The sequence below is a fragment of the Cylas formicarius genome, unplaced genomic scaffold, assembly GCF_029955315.1.
Source record: "Cylas formicarius isolate icCylForm1 unplaced genomic scaffold, icCylForm1.1 PGA_scaffold_6__28_contigs__length_40554024, whole genome shotgun sequence".
NCBI lineage: Eukaryota > Metazoa > Arthropoda > Insecta > Coleoptera > Brentidae > Cylas > Cylas formicarius.
This window is the reverse complement of record NW_026844347.1, coordinates 10,918,042-10,931,622: the sequence shown is the minus strand read 5'-3', so window position 1 is coordinate 10,931,622 and position 13,581 is coordinate 10,918,042. Positions and strand designations below refer to the sequence as shown.

Genomic DNA, 13,581 nt, shown 5'->3' with positions numbered 1-13,581 from the left:
CCGATTAATATTGTCTGGAGATGCTGAGATAATTTTTGAACGTTATTAATTCTTCAATAAAAAAAACGATAAGCCATAGAAATCTGTAAAAAAACGAACAATCCTAACTACGACTCAGGTCTTTACCAATATGGGAGTTAGCCATCCGAGACGTTTTAGCTCTTTTCTCTCGAACAGAGTAGCAGCAGCTGCAGAGTCAAATACAAGCCAGTTTCAGTTAAGCTCTGAAGAAGCCAACAAGATAATTGGCAAAACGTAAGCAAGTTCGATTTATCAAGAACCGATACAAGACGCACCCAGAAGATTTGTAAATAGTATTACAGTAGCCTGTTTTAAGTTTATTTGAAAAATGTCATGGATTGTTATATGTATTATATACAAGGTTTGTCGTATTGTAGATCTAGCTTTAAATGAAATAAAATACATATCGCTCTTAACTGCAAATGAGGTCTAAACTGCACTTAAAATTCTCTGCTCTGGACAGCTGATTTTCGATCAAATAATTTGTATTATAATTATTGCTATGCTTTTCTGCGTATATGAAGTAATTTTTTTTTGGTAATAATAAATAACTAATAACTAAAACTATTAATGCATAATAGCGACTCTAAAACATTAACGTAAACAAATAGCTAAGTCATCATTGTTTTTGGTATGGTGCATTAAAACTAAACTTTCTAATTTAATTTCGCTAATCCTTGCCGAAACTAGTTATCAACTGATGGGTTTCAACTGAAACCATCTTACATAGCCATACTTGGTAAAATAAAAATTAATAATGGGAGCTAGAACTATATTTTACAAATATATATTTAACGTGCAACGGCACTATTTAAATTCAAACCACGACATAATGCGGTATCTAAATGGCATTCTAATTCGTAATCGTCAATATCAGAGTTGAATTGAACACCTGTTGAATAAGGCGCTTTCGCCACGTTTCGCCGGCCAATTTTGGTCGGTCAAAAAAATTCCATTCGATTTCGACGATGTCATGACCACTTTGCGTCATATGGTTGGCCAGGTTGGAATGACGACAGTTGGTTTTCGTACCTTTCCATCTTTGTCTGACTCAAAAGTTGATGAGGTCAACGATGTTTCTTCTCTTCTTTCTCTGCTTATCCATTAATGGATGTTTGCAACCACATTTTCCATAGCTTGTCTATCTCCAGCAGTGTGAATCAGTGTCTGAATTTCACGTATGCCAGTCCACTGTCTCACATACCTCAACCATGACATTCTCTCAACACCTTCAATACCGAACGATGCAGTTATTGTATTTGATTCATTAGTTGATGCTGTCTTCAATTTTCAGTTTTGCTTTTCATCGTTTCGTTCTATTAGATTTGAGATCATGAGCACGCGTTTCGACGGTGATTTTGTTTTGTGTTTTTTCTTTTCTCGTTTCATACTCATCGGCAGTTTTCTAAAACGCGACAACGATTTTAGACTTCATCTTTCAGTATCGAGTATTACTATGTTTTTTCGCTCTGTGCGGGCTCATTTTGGTTGCCTTGATATCCATTATAAATGTCTTACATTTGCCACTTTTAACAGTTGGTGTTGAGGGTATTTGATATAATATGTGATGACTAATACGAACGACCGAATAAAAATCCCTCTGCTATTTTAATACATCTTTCTCCATCTTTAAAGTAAGTGAGATGCTGAAAATGGGACAGTTTTTAAATTTACTGTTCCCTGTATAAGTTCTCGTTTCGGAATTATTTTTTTACAAGAGATGTTACATTCTGTCTTTTTTCTCGGTAATAGTAAAAAATAACTGTTATCAGAAATACTTGGTATGCTTTACAGAACCACGCACTAGCAATTAAATATGAAATCACTTTCAGTTAAACCAACGGACAATATTAAAGAATGATCTATATCTGGTTTTGGCCGGTTCGGTAATAGTATGTTATGCAGCAAGTTTGATAAACGTCACTTTAGTGGTGAGTTTGTTTTGTCACCAACGGAGCATGTGCTTAATAGATGAGTAATTGAGGAAATATCAACTTATTGCCCACTATACTATATACATTAAATTTTTGGGTATAATTTTGGAAAACAGCATGATTACCATCAGAATTGGAAAACATCAAAATATTATAGACGCTTGAACTTACTCCCAATAGTTTAATGAAGCCGACATTTTAGAGTGATACTTTAAGCACGCTTGACCGGTGTGCAATTAGGTGTAGGGAGTAGATTTTGAAGTATTCTTATATGCCCAACGAATCGCTATATTAAAAAAAAACTGATGTCAGTTTAATATATATTGTGTATTATTTTTTCTCGTGCGCTTTTCCTTTTTTTATTGAAACATCTTATTGAAACCATTAAAACATATACCAAATATGGCATGCTGTTTGTCTATATATTTCTGCAGGGGAACTTTGTACAGCGACCCAGTGTAAAGTTTCAAAAATTTTCGAAAGAGCTCCATTTAATTTTAATGACATCACAAATATTGGAATGTTCCACCCTTAACAATTCTTCGTTTTTTTGAAATTCCTTTTCTTTAAGTTGGGTTAATTTTATATTTCTAAAGTAAAATTTAAAGTTAAAACTTTAAAACAATTGACCTTTACTTCGTAGTACACTATGGCGAAAATCTTTTCATCTCTATAGATACGGGGCACTTCTTGCAAGTCTCAAAAATTGGCGGACCCCTTTTGAATGTAAGCTGAAGCGAGACTCTGTTATTATTGAAGATATGTAGTCGTACGAACCTACTTTTTGAGATTTTGAATGGCACCTAGAGTTTCTGAGCTACGAGGAAAAATTGGCTAGTTTGCCACATAGTTCTTAATATGAATGAATAATAATATTTTGATTTTGTAAAAATTATTTTAATGAAATTGTGTTTTTTTAGTGTCATAATTGTACATACGGACGTTTTGGAATAATTTATACCTATTTCAGATGTTCTCCATAATGGAAGAATACTTTGCCTAGAATTATCGTTTGTTAGTTTAAGTATTTTTATTATTAACAGCAGAACATTAGAAAACTTGACTTTACCATATTTTATTTTTATAACTATTTGGCACACAAACCATAATTTTATTATAAGAATTTGAAAAAATCTAAAATAATAAAAAACATAAAAGGGATATTGCCGCAAATTTAACATTTTTGGATCTGGAAATATAGCGAATATAAAATTTTAATTGAACCATTATACAGGGCGATAAAAAAAATATAAAGATATGTCTAAAATTTTCAGTTTTTAAATGTTTGTTTAAAATAAAAAACTGTTTATATTATTTCATTTATTTATTATATTTTATTTATTTGATGTTAAATAAATGTTCAGTAAAAAATACGTTTCGCCAATTTTCATTGTTTTATTTTTTCGTCGAAAACGAGGCAAGACACGAGAATCAAGGGCCAAAAAAGTGTATTTTTAGCGCCTTATACAGAATAAGCATTTTCAGACCTACTACTAAGATGAACTTTTTTTCTTGTGGCGAATTGTGGAATTATGCACAAAAAAATATTAGATTTGTATTTAAACAGATGACGGTTCGGAATTTAGATTATAAACGTCGTGTAAAACGTTTATTATAATTATTTTTAATATTATTATTGTTATATTAATATTAATATATTCGACATCGATCCTTAGACAAGATGGCTGAACTTGGGCAACCACTTTCGGTTTCAGATATCTCCAAGAACCCTGCGCACTATTCTACATGTGTCCAGAAGCACTGGCTTTTGCATAGGGATAAAAAGTCTTTGGTTTCCAAAACTCAGGGTTTGAAGTTCTTCGTGTAAGCTTTTTGGGATCTCGCCCGTCACCCCGACAACAATGGGTATTATTCGCACTGACTGTAGCCTCCACATTTTTTTTATTTCATCCGCTAGTGCCAAGTATTTATTGATTTTCTCAGTATACTTCCCCGATATGTTGCTAGGCAATGGTATAGCCACGTCTATGATAAAATATTTTTTTTATCTTTTAATTCCAAGACTATATGCGGAATGTTGTTTGGTATGTGGCGATCCGTGGGAATAGGTTTATTCCAGTGTACTTTTACGCTCTCGTTTTCGCAAAGTGTTGGGGGCTCATACAGGTAGTACGGTACCGTATCTTTAAGTCTCATGTACTGCACTCTGATCTCTTGGTGGACTATTTTAGCGACTTCGTTGTGTCTCTCGAAGTAAGCCTTATGAGCTTATACTTCACGTCCTGCCATTAGATGGTCGAAACTTTCCTCTACCTTTCTGCAAATACAGCACACCACACTCTCCACATTTTGTTTAAGTATTCGGCTTCTGTATGATCTTGTAGCCATGACCTGATCCTGGATAGCCAAGATAAATCCCTCAGTCTCGGGGAACAAACCGCCCGAACGCAGAAAAGCCGTAGAGGCAACGGTATCCATCCGGTCACCATCAATCGTCGGTAGGTACCGACCGTGTAGCGCTTTTCGTCTCCAGTTCGCCTTAGACTGGGCTACGGTTGTCATTGTCGAGGACGGGTCGATTATTATTGTTATTAATATTATTATTATTAGATGATTATTATTATTATTCTATTCCCTTTTTAAGGTATTTCCTGGTAAGAGCAAGTGTTTATTCATCGGTCCCAAGAGACAAAATAGTACGCGAACGCTTTTTTAATTATTATCGTCATTACTATTTTTATTATTAAATATTGTATTTATAAAATAAAAATATCTTTCTCTCTTATTAAACAAGATATGCGAAATTTTTAAAATCGTCAATGCTAGTCTCAAAAAAGTTTGGCAGTACTGTGCAACGGCATCTTCGTATCTTCATTAATTAATTTCCCTTACACTGGTAGTTCCTGAGTTTTTTTATGCGTTCTGATTCTTTTATTTTTGATTTGATAAGCGTGCTTGTCAAATCAGTATGTAGTTAGTCCTATGGAGCAAAGTAATCCACGTAAAAAGGTTTCTTTCGAATGCGGCTCGGGTCATTGGATTAAGCTCGAGCTGGACTTGTACCTCCTGCAGCCTAGGCGGAAATTAAACAAAATGGTAACTGACCCGTGTGCATGCTTTAATACGATACGCGATACGAAACACAAAACCGAAAACATAAATAAGGCAGCGCGAGTGGGCGATCGTTAATATCTACATCGGCAGCGATAGTGGGCTTAAGTATCCGTTTAAATCAATGAAAGCCAGTTTACTTTTAAATGAAATTATGGCGATTAAATTCTAGTTTAGGATGAAAGCAGTAGAGAGTAGTGGCTTCCTTACCTGATAATCCCGTTCGATGCGTGTAATCTATCCGGTACTCAATTACGGTACATTAAGCTGCGGCCAATATGAATTTTATACCACTAGAATGTTTATACATTATGTATGTTTGAAGTTACATTTTTGTTTTGGCAATTTGTGGAAAACCAATTAGCACTTAATAATAATTATATCGGGTGATTTATTTGTGGTGAAAAGCTACCATATCTCGGGAAGTAACGGTCAATAGTTCCACAGATACGGTATAGTTTTTATCTGCTGGTGTAGGCACTTTTGCGTCAATAAATCGTACCGGTACAGTGTAGAATTAAGGAAATTGAAACAGAAAATATATCAGTACATTCTGTTGTCTTGCGTAGTGTATAATTGTAATTATATAAATAGTAAATTCACATTAACTAAAATCATTCGTCAGAATAATTTTCCACTACAGTATTAACAAATCCTCTCCAACTGCTTCCTGATATTCATTCACACTGAGTTTTCCTTGCATCACTTACAAGGACGGACATCTTTGGGTTTATATTATTGCGTCTAACTTTCAAATTCAAATCGTAGCGATAAGGTATCTAAAGGATATATATTACAGGATTTATTTACGACCTCTTCCGCGAAATAAATTTTATGATACGATTTTATTCTTAAAACTTCAACAACTAGTTGATTTTTTGTAAAGGTTTCTTCAAAATAAAGATGTCGAATTAATGGAAGCAATGGAGTTAAATTTGACTTATCCACGAAATCGTTGGGTCTGTTTTATGCGACTACTGCGACTACGCTTATCACTATTTTTAAATCTAAATCCGATTTTGTGCAGAAATCGGCTCAATGTGTCTCAACTATATTTATTTTAATTTTTGTTGTAATGATTCAAGTTATGGAATTACTCTCATATATCACTTCCCTGCGAATGTACTCTGCATCCCTTACACTTTAAACACTTTCATTGTGCCTTTGCCATCATTATCAAGGTACCGAGGCAAGATTGAACTTGGAATGACAGTTAACTCGACTGTTCTCCCAATGACAGCTTCTATGCACTGTGACGTTTTTAGAAGACGCGCAGACAAATTTGGCATTATTAGCGGATTTTTTAACTTGCCATGTTGAAATTTCTGGAATTTTATAGTAACAGTTGACTGATGTGTTTTCAAATAATTTTTAAAAATTTAGATATGTCCAACCAGTATGTGCAATAAAGTTAAAAATATAAATATTATATAAATTTTATCTTCATATACTCGTAAACCGATTTTCTTGCAGCACATATTGAAATGACACTTTGCTTTTGGTTTTACTCTCTTCCATTCCGTCGTCGAAATTTTCTTCGACCCAAGATCTAATCAAAACAAATAATGACTATAATACGACTAATGGCATAAATAATTTGAAAATTCCTATGGTGTCGACACCACTAAAATAAAAACATCTCCCTGTGCTGATCCATGCTGGAAAATTTGCTTTTTATTGGTTTATTGCCCGGTTTATTGTGGGTAAAGGGCCTTCCGTTAGACCAGGCAAGTGACCATTTATCGTGTGCTGGACTATACAGTATTACATGGTATGGTAGGACCAGCGATCTATCGAACTCATTATTATTCATTGCCGATAGAACCTGGTTAACCAACTTAAGGCAGGGACCGACTTTTTGCTGATGAATGAAATGTTGTACCTACCTGTATTTACAAAGTGCGTTTTTACGTGAACCATTTTGAAGGCACCTGGGAAAGTGAGTTCTTTAAAGGGAACATAGTTTTTTGTACAGGTTGTATGAAATATTTGAACCAGTGTTGTTATATTTGCCCGATCCCTACCTGGAGGAGCATAAGCTGAATTTCACGCTTGACTCTATATATTTTCTATTTACAGCAAAAATATTTTAGTCGTTCACTGTATATTCAAATCTACAGAAGCATACCAGCGTTCGTCAGAATCGCTAAGAATCTTTTGAAATTCTCCATATTGAAGTTTGATAGAATACACCATGGATTTTTGTCATCCAACAATTAATTAATAGTTCATGAAAGATGATTTATTCTTAATGGTTATTCAGATTTACGCTAACCAGACAGAAATAGTTAGTTCCCTTAGATAACTGCTCCCCTAGCGGTAATTTTCAGAAGCTCAATTACAAGTATATCGTCCCATTGCGATTTCTCTCCTTCTTTTTAGCCTTCCATAATTCCGAGTTGGTAAAAGCGTCGCCATATGTGCCGGCATAGATCAGGTAGGAGACATTGTGGGAAGCCGGTCTCGGGTCTTTCACCGTGATATAAGAACAACAGGTTGAATGTCGCGTACCGACACCTCTGCACTCGCCGGTATCATTGTTGTAACGGATACTAATTTTATGTAGGCTATTCGCGTCGACTCGACAGCCTTTTGGAAGTTTTTTCGTAAACATTTTTACCATTTTCCCAATAAATTTTAGAGGATTTCGTGACATTTTTGATGGTCGCTATTGCAGAAGTCTCGCTTGAAATATCCGAAACTTTTTTCACATGCGAAGGTTATTGCGAGTAATTAACGTAGGTATCGTTTTAGTGACATTCACACATCGGCGAAATCTAACCGTCCGTTGACCAATTTAGGTTTGACCGAATTCGAATATGACGTTTTATACGGGGCGTCCCAAAATGACTTTTGACTAGGGATTTCGTTTCCCAAAGGTTCGCATTTGTGGTGGCTAGTTTTACCATTTTTCCGAGTTTTTTTGGCCTGACCAGTGAACGGAAATATTCTGCGACATTGTAATTTATTTTATACATGGTGTCACGAAATTAGTGGGCCAACTGTTGCAGTATATTCTACGTCCAAAATAAATCGAAATTTTTTGTCTAAACATATATCACCTAACCGAGCCACATGCCCTAAACGCAGTGGACTGAAAATTGTTTTTATTAATATTTCCGAAGTAGATTTATAAAAAGTTTTGCAATTTTAGCGCTTTAGTAAGTTTCAAGGCGTAAAATTTGGCGGGGTTCGAGTAACAGAAACTGCAACAGCTTTTTTGCAGGTTGACTTTTAGACTTTTTCCATATAATGTCGGAAAAATGTGTGATCTATTACGAGAAAAAGAACACTTCGTTGATATCGTTAGGATGAAACTTTTTGAGGAAAATGGATTTTAAAAATACGCTCTTTAGCATGCCGATCAAATATTGAAAATTAGGCCTTGAAACCGGATTGATAGGTTTGTTAATTTTTATTGGATAGCACTAGCAGACTATTTTATGAAAAATAATGCATCAGCAATTTCTTATTGAATGGCATAACATTAATTCACCTTAGTTACATAGGATTACACATACTACCCTAGTAGTCTAGTGAGTTCAAGTTATGCGACTGAGCTGGCCAATTTACTGGACCAACAAAATTTCAAAATTTTCATCTAACCAGTTTCTTAGACCCTTCCCATAGTGCTCAGTTACGCTGAGTAATATCTCCAAGCGAGCCTTAGCATGGGCAAAATAAAAGGACATTTTAATATGATACCTATCCACACGTTAACTCTGGAATAACTCTGGTGACTCCAGAATTGCTCGTTGTGAGAGTTAAAAGTTTTATCTCTTGAAAATGTTGCCCCGTCAGATAAAAAAAAATTGTCCAAAAGATCTCGACGAAATGAGTCGTGCTCAAAACGAGATAGATTACTTTTGAACCCTACAATTTTTGTATAACTTTTTCTTTTGTAAAATTGTAAATAAATGTGCTAAAACATTGTTAATTTTTGTAGCTTCAGGGCATTATGCGTCTAAATTCTTAACTTATATTTCATTTAACCTACCCCGTATCTCAAAAAAAAGTGTATAGGGAACTGCTTTCAAAATTTTCTGAAGGTAAAAATGTGAAATGTAAAAATTATCTGCCGGTGTTTAAGCAACTCGGAGATTTTATTTCTGGAAATGTGTAAATCAGCTTGACCGGATGATGAAATGGAACATGTTTTCGGCAGCGGATCATTTCGCGGCGTGTGAGCTTAAGGTCTAGAATAAATAATGAAATATGTTGTAAAAAACTATTGTATATTTTCGAGATTTGAGTATTATATAAAAAGCTGTAGTTTTCTGGATGTGCCTTACCTTTTCAGACTTATAGGCCGTTTTTTCTAAATGTGCATTTTTATAAAATCGTAACTTTTCTGCTGAACACTCCGTATATTTTTGGAATATAGCACACTTCATATTTTGAAGTACAGACTTTTTGCTAAATACTGCTTCAAAGGTCAAAATTTTTATTTTTTCGATTTGTGAAAAACTTGAAAAAATTGGAAAGTTTCATAATTTTTGCGCTTTGCAACATCTATCTTTAAATGTCATTTCTGACGGCGTCTGTTCTGGCCATCACTGTCAATTTTTTTTTAAATACTGATGTGGATATTCATTGATAAATTCATATATCGAGAAAAAATGTAATTTGCTATGCAACTATGTACCACACGAACGGGATTTCCTGCGGTTTCTTTTCGGAAAATCCATCACTGGGAAATTTTGGTATAGTGAGTCCATATTAAAATATTTGTCGTTAATTAGACTAGAAATTTTAAAGTTTGTCAATTCTGACGGTTATGTCAGTGAGTGTTGTTGTGTTGTTTTGCAGAAATGCACCCAAAAACTAACGGTCGTAGAAAAAGTATAGTACACACACCTTTGGTTAGTTTTTAAGTCACTCGTGACCCAAATGCTGTTTACCACGCTTGTTGCATAATATGCTATTATTAAACAACAACTCTAAAATCTACTAACTACTAACAAAAAAAGGGGCCTATTTAATATACAGTAAAGGATGAAGTATAGTAATATAATAATAATAATAGAACTAAGAAAATTATTTTTTTAAATTTTCCGATAATGAAATTTCCTGAGAGAGACGTAAGGAATCCTATTTGTTCGGTACATGACTGTGAAGCAAATTGCGTATCAATATGAAATAAAAAATCCAGGTCCGTTTAAAAAAATGAATAGTTAACGGGAAACGTCAGAAATAACATTTAAAGAGACCATGTCATAGAGGGCAAAAACATTAAAAAACTTTCATATTTAAACTATGTTTCAAGAGCTTGCAGATCACTCTGTGTCTCAGAAACCAGCCTGCAATTGACAACATTGCTTAATAATCTTCAAAGGGCATAAAAATAGTAACTTTTCTATAATTTAAGACACACTGTTTATAAGTTTAACTAAATAAACCATATGACTGGAATTCGACCAATAACAACAAGGTATTCCATCAAAATTGTTTCCCACCGATTCAATAGAAAAAATCAAAGAAAACGTGATTTTGTTAACTTTGTCCTAACTGAAGCTCTCAGATACAGGGTAGCTTGCCGTTTTTGAGACACCGTTATAGATAGTCAAGTTGAAACCTTAAAAACTTCAAGGATGTATTTTTTTTGGTGAGAAATCGATAAAACAGAAACTTACTGATATTCCTCGAAAACAGAGACAATAACTGGTTTTGGCTTTCTTATTAGGTAGTTTTTGTAATATTTTTTGTTGCTAACTGAAAACTTTTGCTTGGTTGTAAGTATTTGGACGTATTTTACATTTAAGTTATAAAAATTAATTTTAAATTTATGTAAAGATAAGTTAAAATTGTTGCATTTTACGAACTTTCGCTGAATGGGGTTAAGGTATTTTTTCATTAGTAATGTTTGCACGGAATTTTTAGCGGTCGGTGCCATTTTTTTTCTTGTAACTTTTGTGTCACCAGCATATTAAATGTCAAAGTTGTTAGGGTGCCAATTTCGTTTCTAATTTAGAAAATACAATTAGAAAAATTATTTGACTATCGGAGTAGCAAGTGATTTAATTGCAAGAGCCTTCCACCACAGCAACACACAAGATTTTCAATTACCTGCAAACTTTATTGCTATATGTCAAACGATATCTATGCAACAAATTGCAGCAACTATAAAAGGCGGGGTCAAATTTTAGCAGATTTAGCGTTTAGGGTTTTACAATGAAAAAAGGCTTCTTAGGATGTCTCACGCAGCATACGAAAAAAACGGATGTAAGATAAATATTAACCAACGCAAGTGGTCCGTACGACGTTAAATCCCAGTATTGTAATTTATGACACGTTTGGCATGATGAGATACAGTGTCGCTATTCTCGGTATAGACAGAAAATGTCTGTTTAATATGACCATCGCGTCAATTAGCTAGAAATATGGCGCAGATTAACGATTACTTAATTATATTTCGATGTTAATTTCCGTTTTATGTTTTAAATCTTTGGGATATAAAAAGGAAACGTAACGCGCTGGCGATCTGTCGGCCCGGATTTTATTTACTGCATTTTGTATTCGCTTGTTGTTATCTATAAAAATCCAGTGCACTACTGAGGGATTCGCTTATATCTCCATAAGAGTTTATTTTGTCGAAGACACTTAACTTCCTTATTTTAAATAGAACACTCCGTTTTCCTATACTTAATCCAAATTGTTTTTTTATCGCTTACAAAGTGTTTAAAATTAATCAGGCACTTCCATAATTTTCGAAGATACCAGACTTCGTTTAGATTAGATGTGCCTTTACCTATATCTGTTTTCAGCAGTTTTCGTGCTATTTAGTATTTTCTATCAATTAAATTCCAAAGTTCTTTCTAGTTACTTCATATGTTTTTGGTTTTATTTACTTCAAAGAAGTTAAGAAACCCTGGAACTGGCCATCCAGATCACCCGACAGTGTACTCTGTACAAACTAAAGAACTAGACAGGAATTATTGAGTTCTGTTGACGATACCTTTACTAGAGTAAAATACTAGAGTGTATTAAATTTTTGAAAGAAAGGTATATAGAAGCAACCATGTCATCACTTCATTTAGTTTCATTTTGTATTTTTTGTTTCTTGTGTTTCCTAGTTGTTTTATGTCTGTCATTAATTATTGCGTTCTAAATTCAATTTTTGTGTTTTGATGTCATATGGTTATTAATTTTACCGTTTGCGATGTTCATGTTATTTCTTAAAGCAAAATTAGAAATTACAGGGCAACAAGGAAACTGTTGGTGTAGGGAATAGAAAAATATATTCAAATGCAGATTTATGCTGCATCTGATCATAAATAATATACAGGTTGTCATATTTGGAAAATAACATTAAAAAACACTTTGAAAATAATTTCATCTCTCACTTTGTTAATAAATTAATTTCCAAGTCATTAATTGTTATTTTTGTGCTTATGTGTATGAGAGAAGCGTTTGTCAATAGTTAAACTAAAATTTAACCTAATTTGAATTTATCGAATACATAAGAAGTATTTAATTTGAGGAATCGATACTTGTAGTGAATTGTATTCTCAGCATGACCTGGACTATAGACTCTTTTTTAGGGCGACTCCATGGGTAACTATCAAAAATTTTTTGTGTAATTGAACGGTGTTTTGACCAATTCACATGTCAAGCACTTTACGTACATACACCTAAATTCCTGGGCTAACTTATAAGTGTAAAATGGGAAATGCTTACACTATAACGTAATCGCCAAAATTGTATTTCGACTACTTTATTTAATTCCTACAGATCTATCAAAAACCTAACCAAAAAAGTACCAGCAGAACAAACAAAATTTCGGTGACATCGCGCTGTTTCCCGTATCAAACTCATGTCATCGATAAGAAATCTTCACAATTTGAATAACCGTAAGAGGATAGAACACGTGTCGGAAAATGACATATCAGAGACCGAAGTGGCGTTCGAAATCGGCAGAAGAATCGTAAAGTACTGCTTGTCCAGCCAAAGAATTGTAGGAGTTTCTTCGGGATGGATGGTGGGACTATTGACTATGAAGATCGGTAGAGTTGCGCTGCTAGCGGCCGGTGGGGCTTTATTGCTAATTCAGTTGGGCTACGACGCTAACTACATAAACATAAATTGGGATAAAATATACGAGAACGAGCAACGAGTAAACGATTCGAACGAGATGGATACCGGAGCATCGGAGAGCGTTGTACCTTTAATCTGCAAGTTGATAATATTTTTTAAAACAAATGTGCCGTTCTCGGTATCATTTTTGGGCGGATTTTTAATTGGATTGGCCACAAAATAATGTGCGCTACTTAAAGAGCTAAGCAAACAGATAATAATAATAATCGATTACGGTTCAGATCTTTGGCGTTTTTCATTTCGCTGATAAGGGCAATTAAAGCTCTTCCCCGAATGATAATGATATACACTGACAAAAAAAGGGTAATTTTACTTTTTTTTACTCAAAAAAGTTGGCTTCCAAAAATATCTTCTTTTTTATCTTGTTATACATTAATGGATGTTTGCTACCACATTTTCCATTGCTTGTATATCTCTGGCCGTGTGGATCAATGTCTGAATGTCGCGTATGCTTGTCCAT

At 34.1% G+C, this 13,581-nt stretch overlaps 2 protein-coding genes across 5 annotated transcripts in view; both read left to right on the top strand.

Moving 5' to 3' along the window:
• Positions 1 to 13,581, top strand: part of LOC132702983 (E3 ubiquitin-protein ligase HECW2) — a 153,853-nt gene that overhangs the window by 27,129 nt on the left and 113,143 nt on the right. The gene's annotated exons all lie outside the window — the stretch shown is intronic.
• Positions 12,838 to 13,286, top strand: LOC132702987 (FUN14 domain-containing protein 1B-like). The gene has a single exon (XM_060671957.1). The coding sequence runs from the start codon at positions 12,841 to 12,843 to the stop codon at positions 13,282 to 13,284; it is 444 nt and encodes a 147-aa protein (XP_060527940.1). The 5' UTR covers positions 12,838 to 12,840; the 3' UTR covers positions 13,285 to 13,286.